Raw genomic sequence first — 23,480 nt, forward strand, 5'->3', positions numbered from 1 at the left:
TAACGCCGAAAGTACCAGTTTAATGCCTTGCACCAAACCCTATATAGTGGTACAGGTGACCACCCCTGGCAGACACTCATGACCTCCCTAACTCCACCCCAGGTGCATGCAGGCACCACCTACCCAATATGCAACATCTCCCCCTTCTTTATCATCTGCAAGCCCCTGTAAAGGTTCCTTCACGTACTCCCTGTTACCCCAAAAATGATTCTCACATTTAAGGCTATTCTGCAAACAAATCAAACATTAAACATGTGTGAAAAACAATTAAGCTGTCATAATAACATACCAAAGAGATGCAGCTGCAGTGCCTACAAACCTGAAAACACACAACAGTAGTTATCTGCCTAACAATTTTTTGAAATGCTGTATGGCAACACTTAGTCAACTTGAAGAGAACAGTGCATTCAAGTTCAAGATAACAGCACAGTGCACAATGGAGTTACAATTTTTCCAAGTTCAATGTAACACTATTGTACAGAATCTTCATGGCATTCCAGTTCAGCCCAGTGTGCATTATAAATATCACACTCCATAACCAAATAACAAGACAAAAACATATTCGTTGTGCAGAATCATTCCAAATGTCCACCGCTGGGGTATTATCCAGGAGCAAGGTCTCCCCCACTCATGAACTATCAGTCCGGCATGAAGGCTGGATTCTCATACCTTCAGGCACATCTGGAGCAACGCTGTCTCATGTGCTGTTACCAGCAGCCGCTGGCCAGTGTTGATGTCAAATCACTGGCTGCACTGGAGACATTATCCATGGAGACGTTGACCAAAACTGGTGCTGAAATGTTCGGATCCTCACGGTGCGCAGGATGGCTCGTTGTTTGGTGCCGGCTTAACCCAACGTGCCAGCAGCTAGCAGGGCCCACTTGGGGTCCCGACAAAGGCGTATCATCCCCTGCCCATGACGAGGAGTGGAAAAGGATCTGGGAGCCATGACTGACTTGCGGAATGAAACTCTATAATCCAGAGATGGGTTATAAAGCAGGTATGTTTATTCCAGCGTTGCGCAGCGCCGGGTGCAAGGGGGATAGCTCCTCCAAACTTGCACACCGACCTGTAAAATCGTGACACAAATATAGGTACATTTAATACATAGTCAATGACTTCTCGGAGTTCTGATACATATTCAATGGTTTCTTAGACTTCTAATACATAGTCAATAGTTCTAGGAATTCTGATACATATTCAATAGCTCTTTAGCATACAGACCCCCTCTTGTCTTTAGCATACAGACCCCCCTTGCTCTTATCAGGGGGAATGCAGCTCCTCGTCCGTGAGGTCTCACTCCTTATCTGCATCCTCCCTGCTCTCTCAGGCCCCTTGTTTCTTTTACTTGTTACCTTTAAGTTTCTTTTACTTATTTCTATAAACTACTTTTAAGTTTCCTGCATCACTGTTCATGACCCTTCGTCAGGTCTGATCAGGACCTGACCTATTGGAGTCCTCTCAGTCAGCTGATGGTCTCCCATCTGATTCTCTAGATGATTTAAACTAAACAGTTTGCACAGGAGGAGAGCATGTGGGCACAGCTCAGGCCCCTCCAGCCCTCCCCCCTTTTTAAGTGCACAAAGACGCCCCTTCAAGGTCTGATGTGCATGCTCCACAATAGCCTGGCCGGTGCTGTTGCCAGGAATGCTGAAGGTATGTTTAATGCCCCAAGCTGTACACCAGTGTCCAAAACATACACTTCTATATCCTGGGCCATTGTCAGTCTTTAACTCCTGAGGTGCACCCATAACAACTCAGAACTCTGGGGTTCACCCCTGCAGGAAACGTGTTAGCTGAAAGACAACCTGGGCAATTCTGTACTATGTCCTCTGCAACAACAACTGAAATGTGAAACATCTGAGTAGCGACAACGCCGACTGATGGAACCGCCCACGTGACACTTCAGCAGCCGCACACAGACTAACCGCAGCCCTGCAGCAAGCGGCACCAGCACACTGACTCCCCCCAACAGCCCCGGATGCCGTCTTGACCACCCTCCCCACAATCCGCACCGTTGGCTCCAGCGGCCACTCTCCGGGCCAGGATCACAATGGGAGTGTGGCAACGTCTGCACCAGTATCCACCAGAAGCTCCCGGGTCGTATGGGGTCAACAAACCCACAGTGTGTATGCAGACCAGGAGACGCCCAGCTCCCCGACCCACCAGCACTGAACACAGTCTACGGGCATTTATCTCAGGGGTCAGATCTCACCCGGTCAGAATGCTTTCTTGAGCCTTGATGGTCCGGCGTTCAGCAGCCTCGGCTGCTTCCCTCCCCAGATCCCGATCGCTCGCGGCTTTACTTTGAGAGCCCGGGGATTACTCACTACTTGAGGCTGACAGCTTTTTTATCTGCGTTAACTCCATTTCAAAGTCTGCCTCCTCCTCGCTAGCCGAGGACTCCCCGGCACCACGCCGCTCCTCTTCCCCTGTCTTCTCTGATTCCTCAGAGACGTTTTGTTGAGGGTACGGGAGCGGCATAGCGGAGAACACAGGCGGCTGAACAGGGGCAGCCGTGCCCGCCACCAGCCCCGGCGGTTTCTCCCCCGGAAAATAGATAAACCCTCGGCCCTCCAAACCCCAGAGCTCCCCTGACTCATCCTCCCCCCACTTCAAATGTCCCATGGGGGGAGCGGAGGGGGCTGTTGGAATCTGTAACGGGGCTAATAATGGGGTTTTCCCCTCAGCTACTGAGGCCTTTGGTTTTTCTACTTCTTCTATTGACTCTCCTTCTTTTGTCTCCTCTCGATCATCTGCCTCCTCCCCCTATGAATCAATAGGCCGCAACGAGGCGTTAATGGCTCGCCTTAGCTCCTGCTCCCCCTTGGCCGATCTACATAACCTTCTAAGAGCGCCAAGGGCGGGAAGCAGCTACTGCGCCTCCTTGTTCTCTGCACAAGCTCGCTCAAAAAGCTCCTTGCTGGCTTTCTCTAATGCCGACAGACTCACATAGTGAGCAACTTCGTCAGCCAGACCTCTCCGCATCATCCACTTAATAATTGGATCGAGGTCCTCATCATCCACTTCACACCACACCCATGAAGCCATCCCCCACAGCATACTCATGTACTGTCCCATAATCAGAACTATAAAGGAGTTGCTGTCTCTCACACACACACGGTTCGTACCGCTCTCACCACATCACGTTCGGGGTCACCAATTGTCGCCTCCCGATCCGGTGACAAATCAAGGCTGCCGTGTGACTGTACCGTGCCTCCGCGTACGGGGAACAGATGGGGGACACACACACAGTGCGTAACGCCGAAAGTACCGGTTTAATGCCTTGCAACAAACCCTATATAGTGGTACAGGTGACTGCCCCTGGCAGACACCGTCATCTCCCTGACTCAACCCCAGGTGCACGCAGGCACCACCTACCCAATATGCAACAGTAGTAACCTCATTCTCTCAGTTTCAATGGCATCCTGTACATACTGTCTTTGAACTGCTGATAGCAAAAAAGAGATCTGAGTTACGTAGCCAATGAGTTAATTTTGGTATCAGCATCAGCGCAAGTGTGGACAATTAGCTAGCAGCCCTAGTGGAAATAAGTATTTTGCTTTGTTTCGGTGCTAAATCACTTGTAACGCTGTCATTCGCTATTAGCTTGCTCTTATGAGCCATGAGATTACAAATTAGACACTGGTGTTGACTTGCGGAATCAAACTCTATAATCCAGAGATGGGTTATAAAGCAGGTATGTTTATTCCAGCGCTGGGTGCAAGGGGGATAGCTCCTCCAAACTTGCACACCGACTTGTAAAACCGTGATACAGATATAGGTACACCTCATGTATAGTCAATGATTTCCTGTAATTCTGATACATATTCAATAATTCTTTATCATGCAGACCCCCTCTTGTTATCGCCCATCTTGTCAGGGAGATGCAACTCCTCTTCTGATATTTACAACATCTAATCCCCTCCTCGACAGGTCTCAGGGAGTTCTCACTCCTTATCTGCATCCTTCCTGCTCTCCCAGACCCACTGTCTCCATTCCTTGTTATTCTAATTAACTAAATAATTTTCTGTAAACTACCTTTAACTATCCCCCTTTCAGCCCCCCTTTATTCTAATTCCAGCAGAGCATCTGTTTTCTGCTTCACTGTTCAGTGTCTCACAGGAACTAGTTCCACAAAGCACTGACTTCACATAAACAACTAGCCATGTGAAACTTGTGATTTGATCTTCTGTGAATTTAGTAGAACTTAGGTGTTTTTGTTTTTGTCTTGATAGTAGTCCTACATTCAGATCCCTCAGTTGCTAGATAGTTCTCAGTTTCCCACCTGCTTTTTACAAGAACAGCTAAGTCATGCCTGACAAAATTGGTGGCCTATTATGATGGAGTTACAGCACCAGTGGATAAAGGAAGAACAACTGATATAATCTACCTGTGCAAAGCATTGGGCATGACATCATGGTTGCCCAATTGGAAAAAATGGATTTGGCAGATGGAACACTCCCTGGATAAGGAATTGGCTGGATGGTCACACTCAGAGTTGCAGTCAGTGGCTCAGCGTCCAAGTGGAGACTGCTAACAAGTAGTGCTCCTCAGGTATTGGTGTTAGGACTGGTGTTATTTAACTTCTTTGTTGGTGACATGGACAGTGGGATTGAGTGCACCCTCAGCAAGTTTGCAGATGACACCAAGCTGAGTGGTGCAGTTGACATACCAGAGGGAAGAGATGCCGCTGAGAGGGACCTGGACAAGCTTGAGAGCCATGCCAACCTCATGAAGTTCAACAAGGCCAAGTACAAGGTCCTGCACCTGGGTTGGGGTAGTCTCAAGCAAAGACACAGGTTGGTCTGAGAAGGGATTGAGAGCAGTCCTGAAGAGAAGGATTTGGGGTATCAGTTGATGAAAGATTCAACATGAGCCAGCAATGTGTACTTGCAACCCAGAAAGTGAAGTGTATCTTGCGTTGAATCAGAAGTGTGAACAGCAGGTTGAGGGAGGTAATTCTGCCCCTCTACGCTGTTCCCATGAGAACCTATCTGGAGTATTGTGTCCAGTTCTGGAGCCCCCAGCACAAGAAGTACATGGAATTGTTGAATTGGGTCCAGAGGAGGGCCACAAAGTGATCAGGGAGCTGGAGCACATCCCCTGTGAGAACAGGCTGAGAGAGCTGGGACTGTTCAGCCTGGAGAAGAGGCCTTCCAACATTTCTGAAAAACATAGCCTGGATTTTAGATGTTCTTCCTTAGAGAAGGAGAGAAGAGGCAGGGGACATCACCCATCTCTCATGAGCTGTCATCAGCCCTTTCTGATTTTGTATACAGCCTTGATTTAATGAAGCAGTAAAATGAACCAGAAAAAAATACATAAACAACTAAACCTACTCTTACCCAAGTAATGGTAATGCCTTTCTCCAATAATTTGAAACTTTGTGGCTCTGCTGATTGATGATAACTGGACATTACTCTGATAATGTGTCTCCAGAAGATGGTCTCATTATTGGTTTTGAAGCTCTTGTTCTACCAGGAGGTTTTCAGAAATGAGAGAAGCAGACTGATGTTTTTGATTCCTCTATTTTAAACTGTTTTTCTTTTTACTAAAAAGAAAAAACAGATGGATTGTTTTAGCTTGCCATTTGGCAGAAAAGGCATATTAGCAAATAAATAAATGGTTCAAAATCTTTAGAGTTGTTATTTCTCTGTCATATAATAGGAAATGTAAAATAGAATTAAAAAAAAAAAAAAAGAAAGAAAAAAAAAAGGAAGAAAAAAGATCTTTGAGGATGAAGCAGAAAAGAAATCAGGATGTGGGACTGCCACAAGGAAGTCAGATCTACTTCAGTTGCTTTAGACAGTAGTAAACATCTCAGGCAAGACATGTAGACTGCTTTGTTGATTTAAAATCCTTCTTAGTTTGATTTGGAGAGGGAGAAAAACAGCAGCAAGAGTGTTGTCAAAAAATGAAATCTGCATCTCTAGCACAGTGAAGCATTGTTTTTTTTCTTGTTTTTTTTGCCAGTGACCCTTCTGGAGATGTTTTGATTAGAAAGGAGACAAAATCTTAGACTTTAGCAGGAGAGACCAAACTCTTCTGGTAATGGAAAGGATAGGGTTTACCTGAAGGAAAAGTGAGCCCAGATGACATCATAATTCAACTGTTTCAGTTAAATTCCAGAACTCTACTGTAAGCCTAGGATCTACTTCAACAGATTTCAGCAGTTTTTCCTTGCAGTTTTCTCCTTTCTGCCTAAATTCTTTTCATTGTGGTTGTTTTGTTTTGGTGTATTATTTTCCTTTTTGGAGAGGAGAGGAGCAGGACGAGGATTATGTTTAAACTGCATTCGACCTGGACATGCGGAATAAGTCCATCGTAATGATGCTCTCTGTGTGACCAAAAAAGTGAGTTCAAAGTGAATAATACTCTAAGATTCGCTTTGCTTCATCTAGGCCTGAAACTGGAGTTACACTTATAGTTCTTCTGCATTTATAATTGTAATTCACTATTTTTTCATTAGTTATTGTGGCATATATTTTTATACGAATGTATTGTGTTTTCATAATGAGAAATAATACAAATTTTCAATTACTAACTAGTAAAAACTTCCATAAAAAGCCTTTTTCCACATCTCACAGACCTTCTTGTTCCCTTTTATCTTATCCATGAGCTCCCTGATCATCCACGCAGGTTTCCTGCCACCTTTCTCTGATTTCCTACTCTTAGGGATGCACCAGTCCTGAGCTTGGAAGAAGTGCTGTTTAAATGTTGCTCAGCTCTCACAGGCCCCCTTGCCTTCAAGCACTCTAACCCATTAGGTACCTCTAAGTAGGTCCCGGAAAGTGTTGAAGTTGGCTCTCTGAAAGTCCAGGGTAGCAATCCTACATTTTGCCTTACTTCTTCCACTCAGGATCTTGAACTCCACTGTCTCGCGATCCCTACACCCAAGCTGACCCCAGCCGTCACATCCCTAACAAGCCCATCCCTGCTGGAAAGAACAATGTTGCCGAGTTACTGAACTCCTCTGCAGTTTAACCAGACGTTGAAGTGCACCACTGTTGGCTTCTAAGAAATTAGAATATAGTTCTGAAAGACCACAGAAGCATTGTGTATACATTGCAATTGGGAAACCATGTTGATCTCTCTGCTGCTGTCCCGCCCATTTTGTTCCTCCAGACCAAAATGAGAGGTTTTCTTCCAAGAATTCTCTACTTTACCAGACTTAAAGGCAAGACCTTTTTCTCAGTTTTCTGTTAAAATGCATGCCTATTCATTTTTAAAAATGATACATTTTTACTAATCTTGAATGTTCAACCATCTTTTACACAACACTGGTCATAGCTTTAGCCTAAGCATTAGTTAAAGAGAAAGTAAAGATGACCATCAGTGGACAGAAATGAATAAATAGAACATGGTGTATTATGATGACCTATTTTTAACATAAGAGCCACTGCTCTGCAGCTTCTGAGCTATTCACAATCTCCTCTCTGTCAGTATCAGTTACTGATACTTCCTAATGCACCAGAAAGTGATGAGTACTGGTAGGTATTTTGAACTAGTTCTGCCACTGTCACTGCCTTTCAATGTCCTTAGGACCACTTTGTGCAGACTGCATAGTGCTGCAGCAACTGAACTCAAGTAATTTATCCTCATTGGATCCACACTGCAGACAGTGCTGAACCTGCAACATTCCTGTTGAAGACAGCTTTTTGTCAATGAGCTCTCATGACACAACAGCCATTTCTGTGTCTGAGAGACCTTGTATTTGAAATCTTTGGGCAGAGCTGCTGCTCAAGAAAATCTCCTTAGGCAGGGAAGTAACTGAGTTATGTCTGCAGAACTTCTGCCTGTAAGCAAAGAGGGCTGCCAGCTGCAGTCAGCCTTTCTAGTTTCTGCTTGCACGATTCCTAGTGAGTATTTTTTATTGGTGTTTATTTTTACCATCTTTCTGCTCTTAGACAAGTGAGCCACTTTCTTACTGTCACTGTATTTCTATAAATCAAATAGCTGCACCCAACCCACTGAGAGAATTTATCTCAGAATAATTACTTTTGTTGAAGACGCAGAAGTTCTCCCGCACAGCCTGTGAACCACAGCTGCTGCAGCTCTGTGCTCTGCTCTCACTCAGCTGTGCATGTTCCATTCAGAGAAGCCAAAGGGGAGAAGCGACGTTCAGAACCAGACGGTGGAAAGCATTCATCCGAGTGATTAACAATGGAATTAGACACGTTCCGCAACCATTTTAGCTTCAACGTTTTAGTACCAGAAAACACTAGCTTCACTCCTTTAGCTTCGTGAACGAAGCAGCACCTGCGGTCACGACCCGCCCAGTAGGAGGGAGCCACTGCCCGCAGTGAGCGGCCGCCCGAAGCCGGCTTCCTGCCCGGCGCAGCCCCCGTTCTCCTGCGCGAGGTGAAACAGCCCCCGCCCCCGCGGTCCCGGCTATGCCGCTGCCTGCCACACTTCCTCCGCGCCCCGCTCCGCACTTCCTGCCCCTCGCCCGGCCGCCAGCACCGCCCTCCCCGCGGGAGGTGCCGGGGGCTGCGGGGGACGGGGCAGCGGCCGCTTTCCTGCACCAGCCGAGGCAGCCCGACGGCTGAGCGCGTTGAGGTGAACTTGGGCTGCTGGCAGCAGGCCGAGCCGGGGCTTCGCGGGGCTTTGCAGGGATGGGGCAGTGCCGGGGGCGAAGGCTGGCGGTGGGGGTGGCTGTGCCTGCAGGTCCCTCGGCCGGACCCCCTCCGGCTCGGGGGGAGGCGAGTGGTGTCTGTCCCGGACAGGGCCGCGGGTGGCGGCCCCTTTTGCTCCGTGCCCGCAGCCTCTGTGCTCTGGGGGTCTCGCAGGGGCTGGGGCGCCCCGAGCCCGGAGCAGCTCCGCTTACCGCAGCGGGGTATGGATAACGTTGTGATTGAATTGAGGGGGCAGTGACGGGTTCGGGCCGCTGGTCCTGCTGGAGCCTGGCGACAGTGCGTGGAGGCGCCGTCTTGCCACGGGAACTGCCCACCCCTCGGCCCGCTGCTCAGTCTGCCCATCAAAGCGCATTTTAATCGCTGTGTGCTTGATGAACGGTTGCTCGAGATGTGGTGGTGTATTTCTTTGTTTATTTTCTGTTTATTTTTCCAGTGTGGGGTTGCGTGTTTTACAGTGAAATTGTACTTGTGGTTTTACTGGGGTGGAGGGGATGATGTGATGTTATGGTTCCTATGCTGTGCATATAAGCTTGCTCTATTCCTTTTAATTTTAATAGTTTTTAAGAGCAAGTAGGGGTCCTTTCAGTTTTGATACTCACAAAATATTTCATTTTGTATGGAGAAGTGCCTAAACCAAACCACATCCTTAAAAATAAATTAGCAATCTGGCTATCAGTGAACTCATGTGTAACGTTTCTTGCTCATTGTTGTTTCCGTATGGAAGTGTTCTGGATGCCACAGCTGATGCCTGAGAGTCAACGTGCAGGTGTCACAATCCAAAGCTCTCCTTTAGATTAATTGAGTAAGGGGCAGTGCATGGTGGGCTCTGATATGAAAAATAGCTACTGAGGTGGTGGTAGCCATCAGCCACTCCCTTAGCAGGAGCCTTTTCCATCTTATGTTCTTCTGATCTGTTGTTTGTGCCTACTAATACACCTGGAAAGGAAGACCTGCGGTCCATTCTGGGTCTCAAGTGTTTTTTCCTGAGTATGATGAGCTTGCAGTTGCAGAACCTGTTGGCCGAGAGCTGCGCCCCTTCCTGTGGAGTGTGTAATGTGATAATTTGGACAAACAGTGACTCATGGGCCTCTCAAGGCTTCATATCGGTGGCCTGTGGGCAGGGGATGGCTCCCTGGGTGAGATGGTGGCATGTGGCCTAACCCACTCTGACTTGGGGATGGCTACCCTGGGGGCTGTGTCTCTTCTAGCAGTCCTCAAGGAGGCTTCTGAGTCCTGGCTGCTGGAGGGATCTGCTCCAGCTGGTAGTAGGGCAGCACAAGAAGCAGGAGGTGTTAGCTTGCTCAAGCATGCATCGCTGGATCCATCCATCGATGGAGCACCACTGGGCTAGTGTCAGAGGGCTGGAATGTTCAGAGGTCAGGAGTTCTGTGCTCTACCAAGTGTACAACTGATGCATGTGGCAGAGCATCGCATTCCACAGCTGTAGTAAACATGGATGAGAGATGGGTTCCTTAATTTTCGGTAAAAAAACATTCTTACACATAAAATCAGAAACATGTTTTCTTCTTTACTTAATAGCTGTGCCAAGGTATTTCCTGGAGAACAGCATGCACAAATACATTTCCATATCAATGTATTCCCTGGGCTGGTTTGCATTTCTTTCCTTCAGGATGCATATCTCCCCAGGAGAAAGCCACACAGTTCTTATTTCTAAGCTGTAGCAGGAGGAAATGCCAGTATTGCATCTGGGGTTGTGCCCTGGATCAGATTGGGTGGATGGAAGGTGCCTGTGTGTCCTGTCTCTTCATTCCTTCTCCTTTTTCTCCTTCTGTAGACTATAAAACATATTTCCAATTAACACAAATCAGTTAAGGGCAAGCAACAGTGGATTTTTTTTTAGAGGGAACAATGCATGGAAGTCAAGTGAGGAGTGCTTCAGTGAAATCAGTGCTTTCTCACCCACTTATTTCTAATAGGGGCAGCTCAGGCAGCATGACACTGGGGTATCCACAGTCCTGTGGCACTGTGCTCCAGGCAAGACAGTCACTTTCTGAGCTAAGCAGCAAACTCAGTAGGTAACTTTCCAGTAAGTCTCTGAAGCTGGTGAGGTGGGTTCTTCCTTTAGGAGCCACTGGTTGGGTGTTGGGTAGATGCTTTTCAGCAGAGGTTGAGGTTGGATATTTAGAAAAAAATTATTCCCAAAAGAGTGGTGAGTTGGAACAGGCTGGAGTCACTGTCCCTGGCTGTGTTTTAGAACCATGTGGGTGAGACACTGAGATACATAGCTAGTGGGCATGGTGGTAATAGGTTGACAATTGAACTAGTTGATCTCAGAGGTCTTTTCCAGCTGTTATGGTTCTACGTACTTCTTACTGCCAGGAGGTAAACACAACATGTTTTATTCAAGCAGAACTTGAAATGGTGCACTGTATCTTGCAATTTGTGTTTACTAACTTTTCCATGTTTTCAAGTATACCAGCTTGTACCTTTACAGTGAAGAACAGGACACAGATGACTTTGGACAGATTTTGTTATATGTTTTTTGAAATGTAATGTTTTGTTTTGGTAAGCACAACTAAATAAATCATCTTGTCCTTAGCTGATGTGGTTGTCCCTGTTTCATAGAATCATAGTCTCACAGAATGGCTTGGGTTGGAAGGGACCTTAAAGGTCATCTATCTCCAGTCCCCTACCAGCCACTAAATCTGGTATTTCCTGCATTTTGATTTTGTCTCTGATGTTCTGTTGTTTTAGATTTGCAGGGAATCTGCCCTGTAAATCTCAAGTGTTCCTCTTTGTGTAGCACAGCAGGAAGTAGATCTGCACAGCAGCACGTGCATTTCTGTGGCCTATACCTTTGTGCTGGAAACCTATTTGTGTGCAATGCAGGTGGTGGGGCTGTGCTGCTGAGGGAGAGTGACAAGGAGTTGTGTCTGACACTAAGTCTGGAAGGAGTGTTCCAAAGTGGTTTTTACTCTGGATGCAGATGCGCATGTGCTGTTGAAGGACTTAAGCCCTAGGCATAGAATAATATCAGAATCTCTGTTTCCTGTTAGCGATCGGAATCGTCATCTTCTGTGATCGCAGCATGTCCCCATGCAAAACCCTTTGAGGGTTGCTGCCATTTATTAACTTATAATACATTACAACCTGTGAATTGCACACACAGGGAAAAATAAGTTGTGGTATTTAAGAGCACACACCTTGAGTGAATGCACAACAGATTAGTATCAAATGCACCCATTTCACATTGAGTTAGTGTCTGGTAGTACACTGGTGTTTGCTGTTTGATTTTGTGACTGTTTTTATCTGTTATCTGCAGTAGTGCTGAAAGGAAAAAAAAAAGCAAAAAAAGAAGGTTGATCTCAATTTGCAGGAGAGCAGTCTTATTGCCAACTGTGCCCAAGGATCCCGATGGTGTTGGAGGATTTCTTGAGCTAAGTGCTGTTGCACTCCTTAAGACTGGATTTTATCAACTCATAGGATGGTTATGACCTGTTGTAAACAGAATTGCAACTGTCCTTTGCCCTCACATTGTGTTAAAATGAGCTGCTTCACAGTGTGAGTCTAGGCTCATCAGCAGCCAGTGCCTTCCATGTTGCTCACTTGCTAAACCTCATGCATTAAGGCAAACTACTTATTTTTGCTCAAGAGCGGCAGAAAACAGTGGATCAAAAGAAATAGCACTTCATATGATTTCCCATTGAAGTCAACAGTGTTTGCTTATTTATTTAAGTTGTCCTTAGGTTATTTATATACTTACTTACCTTACCTAATAACTAACTGGCCTGGAACCATAACATTAGGTTCATATCACCAGTTGAAAGCAAGGTGTTACTTCAGGAAGGATGAGACTAAGGTTCATTATTGACTGAGTAGGATGACAAGGAATCTGTCCTCTTACCTCTAGATGAGTGCTGTTAATTAATTTGCTGTATGGAGTATGTGATAGAAGGATGGCTGGTTTGTTCTGTTTGGTTTTGGTTTTCATTGTATTGTTAAGAATATTTGAGATTTTCTTGGAAAACTGATGTGAGGCTTTATGTAGAAGCAAATATTTAATGTGGCTTTTTTCTTCCTCCAGGTGGAAATATCTGCCCTCCTTGCTTGGTGGAGTCCAGCTGAGAGCTGTTGCATTACTGCAGTGAAGGTCTGATTGTGTTCATATAGTAATCTAAGTGGGGGATGCAGTATAACACACGTAATTTAATTTGTTGTTTCTACTCTCTTGTGCTTCTGATTTTTTGCTTTTTTGACATGGTAGAGCTTGGGAACAGCTGCTGAGGAATGAAGTCTCCACCTCTTCTCGTGGCCTCACTCCTGGCATGCATCATTGTTTTGGGTTTCAATTACTGGATTGCAAGCTCTCGCAGTTTGGATCTGCAGGTAATGTTCCTATTGCTCTGCATGTGGTCATGCACATCTGCAGTTGGCAAAGGTAATTCACAGTAAGCAGGATGATTCCGCTAGATGTGATGAGTTTGCTTTAGGGACTTTAACAAATACTATAGTCAGTGCTTATCAGTACAGGGAAGAAGGGGAGGTCAGGGGGACCCAAAGACCTGAGTATGGTACCTCAAACATACGTAGACATTCAGCTACTTTCTTCTGCTTCAGGTTTTTTCTCAGAGTACGTTAAACTTGTAGTCCTTTTTAATATCTGAATAATCTCTGAAATTTGCTCATCTTCTTAAATTATTACTCTATATTGCCGCCACTTCCATTGCTGAATATAAAGAAAGATTGACCCCTTTCAGTATGTGCTGCATGAGTAATGTGCACTTGCCCTTTACAGGGTTTATTTATTTTAAATAAACAAAAAAGCCCTAAAGATGAAGGAGTGGTAATTAAACATGACTGATGAGAGCCACTGCTTAATTTTTCTACTGAACCAGTGGTTTCTTTGTAAGTGAAGTGACTTTAAACACTGAGTTCTTGACTGTAGAAATTGAACTTCTGTTTCACCCCAGTGTTCATACTCTTCATTCAGGTTATGTGTCAGGGGCCATGCAGCTGAGGGAATGTCTTAATCTTTCAGTGGTGGGAGGTTATGATGTCAGTGTCTCCTGGGGCCTAGGTCATCTTCCTTAGGTTGATGGCATCCAGCCCTTAGTAGCTGTGTCTGCACCACTGAGGCTTCACTGCATGGTCACGGAGCAGCTGGGGGGAAAAGACACTGGAAAGCAACCATACCAGCTGGTCTTGGTCTCAGGAACATACAGGCACAAGATGCTGTTCGTTGTTATTGATTACTCTACTGTCTTGTACCTTGGCCGCAAAATACAAGAACTGAAAATTCTTTTACTTCTGTGTCTTCAAGCACTCTGAGTAATATAAAAGCAGAGGTACAAAGCTCTATAAACTCTGTCCGCCAATCCATTTGTTGGCATGACTTTGTTGCTGTTAAGTCTAAATGGAATAAATGCTTTTCATTTATCTTCCAGCCAAACTAGAAATATTTTTTCTCTATTTTTCCCCACCTCTCCGTTCTCTCACTCTCTCTGGCAATGAAGAAGAGTAAGCAGGAAGTAATATGCAGCATACTGTGATGTAAGAAGATTTGATCTATTTTCTGACAGTCTTGGCAGTTGTGCAGTTCTTACTATATTCATTTCTAATCTGCCTGGAATTGATAGGTCTTTCTACCTGGTAAATACTGTCTTCCCCCACCCCCTACCCCTTCCTCCTTTGGCTTTATACTCTTTCTTACTGTCCATGAGGAACTTTATACAAAATGTTTAGAGAGAATGACCTCCAAAACTTAATGAATACTTAGAAAAAAACAGAATGGCCTTGGCAGCATCTGGCTGGATTGCTTTACCTTGTTTTTGTATGCAGTATTTGATGGTTTTGAGTTTTCATCTCGTCACTGCTCTCTGACTAGTCAAGAATAATCTTCTTATAAATAAATATTGTATATTTGTGCAGCATCTGGATGTCAGTTATTTAAATGTAAGTTGGACAGTATTGTCCTTCTTCCACTTTTTCCCTTGTCTTACAGTAAAACTTACTGATGATTTCATAATTGAATTTTCCCTATGTAAGGTTTGAATCAGTGCTGGAAGTGCAGTGATGTCCACATTGTCTGGATGACATTTGGAAAATGTTTTGACCTTGTACTTCGGAGAGATCATGGATAGTAATTTCTTTTTTTTAAATTATTTGTGTTTTGGTGTAGATGTACTTATTTTAGCCAAGGCCTCTGTACTTTTTTTGTAATTTTAAATGAAATTTAGATGGCCTCTACAGAATATGATGTTTCAAAAGCCTGTGTAAGACTGGTGCATGTGTTGTGTGTGCATGCCAGTGTCTGGAAGACATCACCATCTGAGAAGGTACTGTGATGAGATTAGTATTGTTAGCCTACTGTTTTCTCTGTGGTTGGGTATTCTTTGAGAATACTGGAAAAAAGTACAGCGAAAGGCAAAGTGGATTCACTTGTTACTTTAGATCTGCATATGTGAAATTTGAAAGCGTGACCCTTTTAAACAGTCTCAGGGAGAGAGCATTTCTTTGCCTTTTCCTATTGCTTTCTCAGAGACGGATCATGGAGCTGGAAGGCAAGGTCCGCAGGGCAGCGGCGGAGAGAGGCGCTGTGGAGCTCAAGAAGAATGAATTCCAGGGAGAGCTGCAGAAGCAGCGAGAGCAAATTGATAAAATACAGTCCTTGCATAGCTTCCAGATGGAAAATGCCAACAGAGCACACTGGGAAGAGAAGGTAGGAGCTCTTCTAGCTACACTGTGCCATGAAATTGTGGTTAACCATCACACTTTCTGCAAAAGAGTAAGTTTGCTCAAATATTCCAGCTAGTGGAGTTACAGTTGGTGTTTGTGTGACAAAATATTTAATGTATGAATTATCACTGAATGCAGCCTATAGCCTCAGAGTGGTAAAAGTCTTGCTCAGGTGTTTGTAATGGAGAAAGCCTTTAATAGAAATGTGTTGGTGGAATGGGGGAGCGGTGCGGAAAGAGAGAAACAGAAGTAAGCTGAAATCTGGATTTTTTTTACTGCACTGCATGAACTTTTAATTGTGAAACGGTAGAAGCTACAACTGATAGCATTTCTGAATAATACCTTTGCCTCCTGTATTGTTAGAGTTACCTTGGGTTGATGTCTGGCTTTCTTTTCTGTACACTAACATTTTAAAGCTTCTGGAAGAGAAGAAGCTGCACTGATAGATATGCTTGTATTCCTTTCCCAAGTAGTTACAAATGGTTAATATTTATTTCTACATGCATTGTAAGTTTCGGGGCATCTTCTGCCTCCAAAACTCAGCAGAAGTGAGATATGTGTTTGATAAAAAAGTAAGCAAGTTACTGTTTGGTTATTTATATTTTAATGTGTGTAGGTGTTATAAAGATACACTAGGATATTTAGGTTACATTCAATTGAAGAGAATCATAGAATTGTTTGTGTTGGAAGGGACATTTAAAGAACATCTGCTCCAACTCCCCTGCAATTAACAGGGACGTTTACATTTAGATCAGGTTGTTCAGAGCCTGGTGCAGCCTGACTTTGAATGTCTCCTACAAAGAGACATCCACACCCCCTCTCTGGGCACTACTCAGTCACTGGGAACTTTACCTGTCTGCCATGATTTCTCCAGTATGATGGAGAGTAGCTTGCCAGTTAAATCAGACCTCTGTACCTTGGGTAGTACCTCATTAGGCCATAGAATCCTAGAATTGTAGGGGTTGAAAGGGACCCCTGGAGATCACCTAGTCCCTGGAACCTAATAAAGCATGTTCTCTACAGTACGCTACACAGGAAAGTGTCTAGATGAGCTCTGAATATCTCCAGAGAAGGTGGCTCTGAAACTTCTCCGGGCAGCCTATTCCAGTGCTCTGTCACCTTCATAGTAAAGAAGTTTTTCATCATGTTTGTAGGCAATTTCTTATGTTCTTCTTTGTCCTCACTGCCACTTGTTCTGTCACTGAGCACTGTTTATAAGTGCTTGGCCCTATCCACTTGACTCCTGACCATTAGATATTTATAAACATTGATAAGATCTCCCCTCAGTCTTCTCCAAGCTGAACATCCTGAGGTCTCTCATCCTTTCCTCATAAGGGAGATGCTCCAGGCCCCTCATCATCTTTGTGGTCTGCCTCTGTACTCTAGGACACCCCTGCCTTTCCTGAACTAGGAAGCCTAGAACTGGACCCGGTATTCCAGATGTCGCCTCACCAGGGATGAGTAGAGGGAAAGGATCACCTCCCTCGACCTGCTGGCTACAGTCTTCTTTATGCATCCCAGGATACAATGGTCTTCTTGGCCACAAGAGCACACTGCTGGCTCAAAGTCTACCTGTTGTTTACCAAGACACCCAGGCCCTTTTCTGCAGAGCTCCTTCCAGTAGGTCATCCTCTAAACTATACTGATGTGTGCAGTTATTCCTCCCCAAGTGAAGGACTCTGTACTTGCCCTTGTTGAACCTCATAGGGCTCCTCCCTGTCCAGTTCTCCAGCCTGTCCAGGTCTCACTGAATGGCAGCGCAGCCATCTGATGTGTCAACCACCCTTCCCAGCTTTGTATCATTATCAGATTTGTTGAAGGTTGTAATGGTTTTGTAATTTTTGCTATTGGTATTCCACATCATAATGTCATGTGGAGCACAGAGAAGAACTACACATCCCAGAGGACCTCATGGTCAGAGAGGGAAATACATCATGGAAGTTATGCTCATTCTCTCTCTCTCTCTCTCTCTCTCTCACTGCCTGGCAGCGGGTGTGGGTGTGCTTCTAAGCTGTGCACCTTCAATTTCAAAGTAGGCTTCTCAGTCTTTGGAAACCTCTCTCTCTCTCTTATTTTACTTGATTTATTAGCTTCAATTTCAATTAGATTGTATTATATTGTGTTATCTTGCATTCCAGTATTGCAGTTAGTAAAATAAGTTTTCCTCCTTAGGTCATTGCCACTGCTCCATTTGCTTCCTTGAGTCCAGCTCCCATCTCCCTACCCCTTTCTGTTTTCCCTTCCTATCTTTGTAGTCAGGGGGCCCATGGGCTTACTGTCCCCCTGTCATCGACAGATTGATCCAGGTATCTGCGTGACTCTGTCCCTTCGTCCAGGTCACTGATGAAGATTTTAAAAAAGACCAGACCAAGCACTAACCCCTGGAGAACACTGCTAGCTTCAGGCCACCAACAGGACTTTTTGCCACTGATCACAACCCCATAAGCTCTTCCAGTCAGTCAGTTCTCAATCCACCTCACTATCTACTCACCTGTCCCACACTTCCTGAGCTTGCCTACGAGGCTGTTACAGGAGATAGTGTCAAAAGCCTCGATTTATGCTCAGGTTACACAGCATCCACTGTTACCCAGTCACCTACCCAGCTGATGGTGACATCATAGGAGGCCACTAGATCAGTGATTTCCCCTTGCTGAATCCACATTGTCTACTCCTGATAAACCTCCATCTCTTCCACTTGCTCGGAGCTGACATCCAGAATAATCTGTTCCCATCACCTTCCCAGGGGCAGAAGTGAGGCTGACTGGCCTGTAGTTTACCAGCTCCTCCTTTTTGCCCTTTTTGAAGATTGGAGTGACACTGGTTCTCCTCCACTACTCAGGTACCTCTCTTGTTCTCCATGTCCTTTTGAAGATGATTGAGAGAGGTTTGGCAATTACTTCTACTAGCTCCCTCTGCACGCATGGCTGTATCCTTTGGGGACTCACGGGTTTGTGTGTATCAGGTTTGTCTAAACAATCTCTGTCCAGATCCGCCTCAAGCAAGTCTTCCTTTCCTCAGTCTCCCTACCTTCCTCGTTCAGCAGTGGGCCCACATTTTCCATCGCCTTCATTTTTCTATTGACATCCAGAAGCCTTTCTTGTTGTCCTTGGCCTCCTTCACCAGATTCAGTTCCTAGTAGGCCTTAGCCTTTTTTTTCCTTTTCTACATGCCTTAATGATGTTCCTGAATTTCTTCCAAGCGGGTAAAACCCCTTTTCCACATTCTGTAGACTTTCTCTTCCGTTTGGTTTTTTTCTTGAGCTCCTTGCTCACCCATGCAGGTCTTTTGCCTAATCTCTCGCTCTTAGGAATGCACTGATCTTGGGCTTGGAAGAAGTGGTGCATGGACTTGTGGAAATTTCAGGTTCCTCATGTGATTTCTAGCAGAGTCTTCTCCTATGACAGAGTGGACTTCTTTCACCCAGGCTCTGTCTTCAGGTTTGGAGATGTGGGGGATCTAAGAGAACTGATCACTGGTGAAAACTGATGCAAAAGAATTGTTGAGTCTCAATTGTTGAGTCTCAGCATTATTCATGTCTGTCAACACCAGATTTGTCTAGCAAGGATGGTACATTTTCTTTGTTTCTCTTTTTCTAACCATCATTCTTTTTTTCACATCTGTCAGCAGGTTCATTTCAGCTGTGCATTGGGGTTCCTAATCCCATCCATACATGCTCAGACAGCATTCCTAAATTGTTCCCAAGATGTGAATCAGTCCTTACTTCCAATGCTTATGCATTTCCTTCTTGTTCTTCAGTTCAGCCATAAGATGTTTATACAGCCATGCTGGTATCAAGTCTTCCTTGTCTGATTTCTTGCACTTTTAGATCAGGAGCTCTTGTGCTTGAAGAAAAGCATCTTTGAGGAGCTGCCAACACTCTTCTGCTCCAGTGACACAGAAGGCAGTTTTCCAAGGGTTTGTTTTCACAAGTTCCTTAAACAGGTGAAAATTTGCTTTTCCAAAGGTATTCACTTTGCTCTTGGCCCAGCCGGTATCCTTTGTGATCATGAATGCCAGCAGAGGTTCAGGTTGGGTATTAGGAAACATTTCTTTACTAAAAGAGTAATCAGGTGCTGGATTGATCTGCCCAAGAAGGTGATTGAGACGCCATCCCTAAAGGTGTTGAAGAAGCTTTTAGATGTTGTACTAAAAAACATGGTTTTAGTGGGGAAATATTGGTGGTAGGTGGGTGGTTGGACTAGGACTAGATCTTTTCCAAACTAGATTTTTCTATGATTCTGTGATTTTTGTCTTGACCCTCCAATAATGAGACTATGTGTGTTGGTGGGCAACAGGCCCAGTGAAACTCCTTTCTGGTTGCAGTATCTATCACCTGTATTAAGAAAATTGTCCTTTAAGTCACCTGGACTGCTTGCTGAGCTTCTTTTCCAGCAGATGTTAAGGTAGTTGATATCTCCGAGCAGAACAGGGCCTGTGATCGTGGTGTTTCCTGAAGCTGAGGAAAGAGCAATTTGTTGATTTTTCTCTTCCTGGTCAGGCGGCATGTAGTTAATGCCAAGCATGAGGTTTCCTTTGTTGTCTTGGTCTCTAACTCACACCCATCAGCTCTCAGCCTGCTTATTGCCATTTTTCAGACAGCTGTACACACTCAATCCTTTGTTTTACACAGAGCACAACACAACTTCAGACTCATCATTTCCCCATCTTAATCACTGCTCAGTATGCACACATGATCATGTCTCCCTTCTAGTAGCAGGCGTTGCAACTACATGTTCTGTGTACTGTTCGGTTTTACCATCCTCTGTGCAAGTACCATTGTTTGCATCTCAGGGTATAATTTGTGGTTCAGTGGTGCTTGGTGAAACCCTTCATTCTGTTTTGGCGTACTTTTGCATTCCACATCTGTCCTGCAAGTAGCAGAGAAAATTTATGAGGGAAGAAAAAAAAAATCTTTTTGAAAAGGAAAATGCATTTTCTGCATCTTTTTCTTTATTAGAATTTCCTTTACCAAGGTAGAATTTCTAGGTGTCAGTGGAAATGTCATTTTATTGGTAGACTAGCACAATGGGCAAAATATCAATAGCTAGTGAGAAGAACTCACCTAGGTCTCCTAAGAAAGCCCCATGGATGGAAAAGTGCTTCCTTTTGCCAAGTGCAGTGTGCACTTTTTCCTTTAAATTACCCTGGTACTAGTCAGTTGCAACTGCCACCACACAATCATTTTTTCTTGTGGTAAAGTTGCTTTTTTCCTTTGAGTTTAGAGGAACTATCATTTATCAAATCCTGCATTTTTGCCAGAAAAAGTCATTTATAAAACAAACAAACAAACAATCTTGTTATTTGATATAGGATGAATGGGTTATTTTGGAGAAGGTTTAGAGAAGCTTATGAAAAAATCTTGCCTTTGGTATCTCTTGGAACTTCTGTCTTGAAAGAGTCATTGCAAAGATGAGAGAGACTAATTCATGTATACATATCTAGAACTGGAAGTGGCTGTACACTCACTATATCAGAGCAATTGTGCAGCCATGTGATATGTTATTGCTATAACAGGGCTGAATGGTCAGGTAAAAATTACAAAATGGCTTAGAAAAAAGCAGTGGGTGGAGGAGCTGCTCCTCCGGCTACAAACATATTACATCTGCAGTGCCTGATTACATGGCATCAGTTATGGTTACAGTCAGTAGGGCTGACTGGAGAAGCACCTGCTCTCTTCCTGATAAGATGTTTTCTGGCTCTAAATGTTCCTGAGCCAGAAATAGTTGCTGCTGGAAAACACTGTGCTTTATGATGCCTTTATGTTCCTTTGGCAGCTGCTGTTGGAAGGCAGGATTCTGGACAAGGTGGGGCTGGGACTAGCAGAGCTGATCTTAATCTCTTAAGTGCATTCTCTTTCATCATCCTAAAATGCAGATGGTATTCAGTAATGGAATCGTCAATGAAGTTTGCTGTTGGAAACCCAGGAGCTGATACTGTGGGAAGTGTTAGTTGTAAGTGATGCAATGGACTAATTTCATCTTCTCTTTCATGTGACTGGGGAAGAACAAGTCTCGGGAGGCTGAAGACTGGAACAAGCATGCATGTGTCTGTGCACTTGCTCTTGTTGTGACACATGAACAGACATCCCTCAGAGATGTTTTTTGCTTCCCAGTTCTGCAATTTAAGAGCACAGAGAAGTTATAGAGCCTCTGGATATAGAAGGGTAGTACTTAGCAAAAGTAACTCTCAAATTCGATTTGAGACTCATCTTAATTTCACTTTATCTCTGGTCACTGCATCTTATTACTTTGATTATAATATGGATAAGGATATGGTCTGAACTATTGGATCAATATATACCAAACTATTACAGCAGTAATACACATTCTAGGTTAAAGTAATTCTTGGAGAAGGTGTGACTATCACTAGTTACATCTGCCTTCTTTTCTAGTTCAGTTGCCTCTGTGCTGCTTTGGGAACAAGAGTACAGAAGGAAGAAGGTTCTTGGAGCATGAAATACCCCATGGTCTCACCATCCATTGAGGCAATGTAATCCTGGGTAATTGCTCTCATTGGTAATTGTGGAACTGTAGAATCATTAAGGTTGGAAAAAACCTTTGAGACAAGCTAGTCCAGCCACCGACCGATCCCCAACATGCCCACTAACCATGCCCCTGAGTGCCCCGTCCTCACATTTCTTGGATGCCTCTGGGGATAGTGACTCTACCACCTCCCTGGTCAGGCTATTCCAGTGCTTCACTACTCCTTCAGAGTATAAATTGTGTTTATCTCGTGTCTTGAGTATGTATAAAACACTTCTGTCAGCAGACTGCTTTTAAAAAAATCTGTTTGAATTATTGAGGATTTAGCCAATGGCTTCTTGAAATCCATACAGAAGTAGACTGAAGAGATCAAGAGGCGTTAGAGGAACTCTCAGTAACGGCAGACAAGGAATCAGGAGTACAGAAGAGCTGTTTTTAATCCATAAGCAGTTTTCTAAAGCAGAACAATATCCTGCATGGTTGTTATTCAGAACTCGTAGCTTCTGGGTTGTGCATGCCCACAATAGGTTTTTGAACAGTGGAGCAGCAGAACATTACTTGTAATCTGTTTCATGCTAAATTCCTAGAGTGTGTGTTTGCAGTTTGGTTTTCTGTAATTCTTCCCAAGCACACATCTTGCTTTTTTGAGGAGGGTCAGCAAGCGTTCTTTGCTGTAAGGGAAGTGCCTGGTACTGTTGCTTGGTGTCTTTTACCACTGTTCACAGCTGCTCTCATCGCTCCACTGAGAAGATTTCAACTCCCAACTCAGCCTTCTGAGACAGAACACCTGTTGGCATGTGGAGTGCGGGTTCTGCTCAAAAAGAGTGGCAGTGGCCAGAGAGAGAGAGAAAAAAGCCTACTGTGGAAATAAGGAGATGCCTGTGTGTTCACAAGAGGTCTCCATTCCCCTGATTAAGAAAGTGGGCAGGAGAGGTAGAAAACCGGCATGGCTCAGCAAGGACCTGCTGAGAGAACTGAGAGCGAAGAAAGGGGTGTACAAGCTCTGGCTGTGTCACCTGGGAAGAATACAGGGATACCATCCGGACTTGCAGACGTGGGATCAGGAAAGCCAAGGCGCAGGCAGAACTGAACTTGGCGAGGGACGTGAAAAACAATAAGAAAACCTTCTACAGGTACATTGGCTGGAAGAGACAGGCCAAAACGGGCGTACCTACTTTGGTAAATTTAAAAGGAGAACTGGCTTCAACAGATGAAGAGAAAGCTGAGGTGCTGAATGAGTTCTTCACCTCGGTCTTCACTGGTGGCCAGGATTCTAGTCTTTTTCACGTCCCTAAGTCTTGCACCACCATACCTCTATGTGGGGACCAAGGAGGTAAATCCCTCCCCACTGTAAGGGTAGAGCAAGTCCGAGAGTGCCTCCTTAGACTGAATGAGTATAAGTCTATGGGGCCAGATAGCGTGCATCCCAGGGTCCTGAAGGAGCTGGCTGAGGTGGTTGCTGAGCCGCTCTCCATCATATTTGAGAAGTCGTGGCTGTCAGGTGAGGTCCCGGATGATTGGAGGAAGGGTCACGTCACTCCCATTTACAAGAAGGGGAGCAGGGAGGACCCGGGTAACTACAGGCCGGTGAGTCTCACCTCTGTGCCTGGGAAGATTATGGAACAGATCCTCCTGGACAACATGCTTGATCACATAAAGAACG

General features: G+C 44.7%; 1 protein-coding gene and 1 long non-coding RNA gene across 7 annotated transcripts in view; one reads left to right on the forward strand and one right to left on the reverse strand.

Moving 5' to 3' along the window:
• Positions 1-2,344, reverse strand: LOC146753917 (uncharacterized). The gene is made up of 2 exons (XR_014939479.1): positions 2,216-2,344; positions 1-1,069 (listed from the first exon to the last, which is right to left on the reverse strand). It is a non-coding gene; the product is annotated as an uncharacterized LOC146753917 (long non-coding RNA).
• Positions 2,345-6,337: 3,993 nt separating this feature from the next.
• GOLM1 (golgi membrane protein 1) overlaps positions 6,338-23,480 on the forward strand; it is a 42,845-nt gene continuing 25,702 nt past the window's right edge. For 4 of the 6 annotated variants that reach the window (XM_015849286.3, XM_085529152.1, XM_085529153.1 and 1 more), the window contains exons 1-4: positions 8,435-8,562; positions 12,685-12,750; positions 12,865-12,986; positions 15,139-15,318. In XM_015849286.3, coding sequence (XP_015704772.2) covers positions 12,888-12,986; positions 15,139-15,318 — 279 coding nt within the window. In that variant the 5' untranslated portion in view covers positions 8,435-8,562; positions 12,685-12,750; positions 12,865-12,887. Of the gene's footprint in view, positions 6,357-8,434; positions 8,563-12,684; positions 12,751-12,864; positions 12,987-15,138; positions 15,319-23,480 lie in introns of those variants that run through there. The other 2 variants (XM_015849287.3, XM_015849288.3) reach the window with 2 other exon arrangements.

Source organism: Coturnix japonica, chromosome Z, assembly GCF_054131305.1.
Source record: "Coturnix japonica strain WE chromosome Z, WE-NBRP24, whole genome shotgun sequence".
NCBI lineage: Eukaryota > Metazoa > Chordata > Aves > Galliformes > Phasianidae > Coturnix > Coturnix japonica.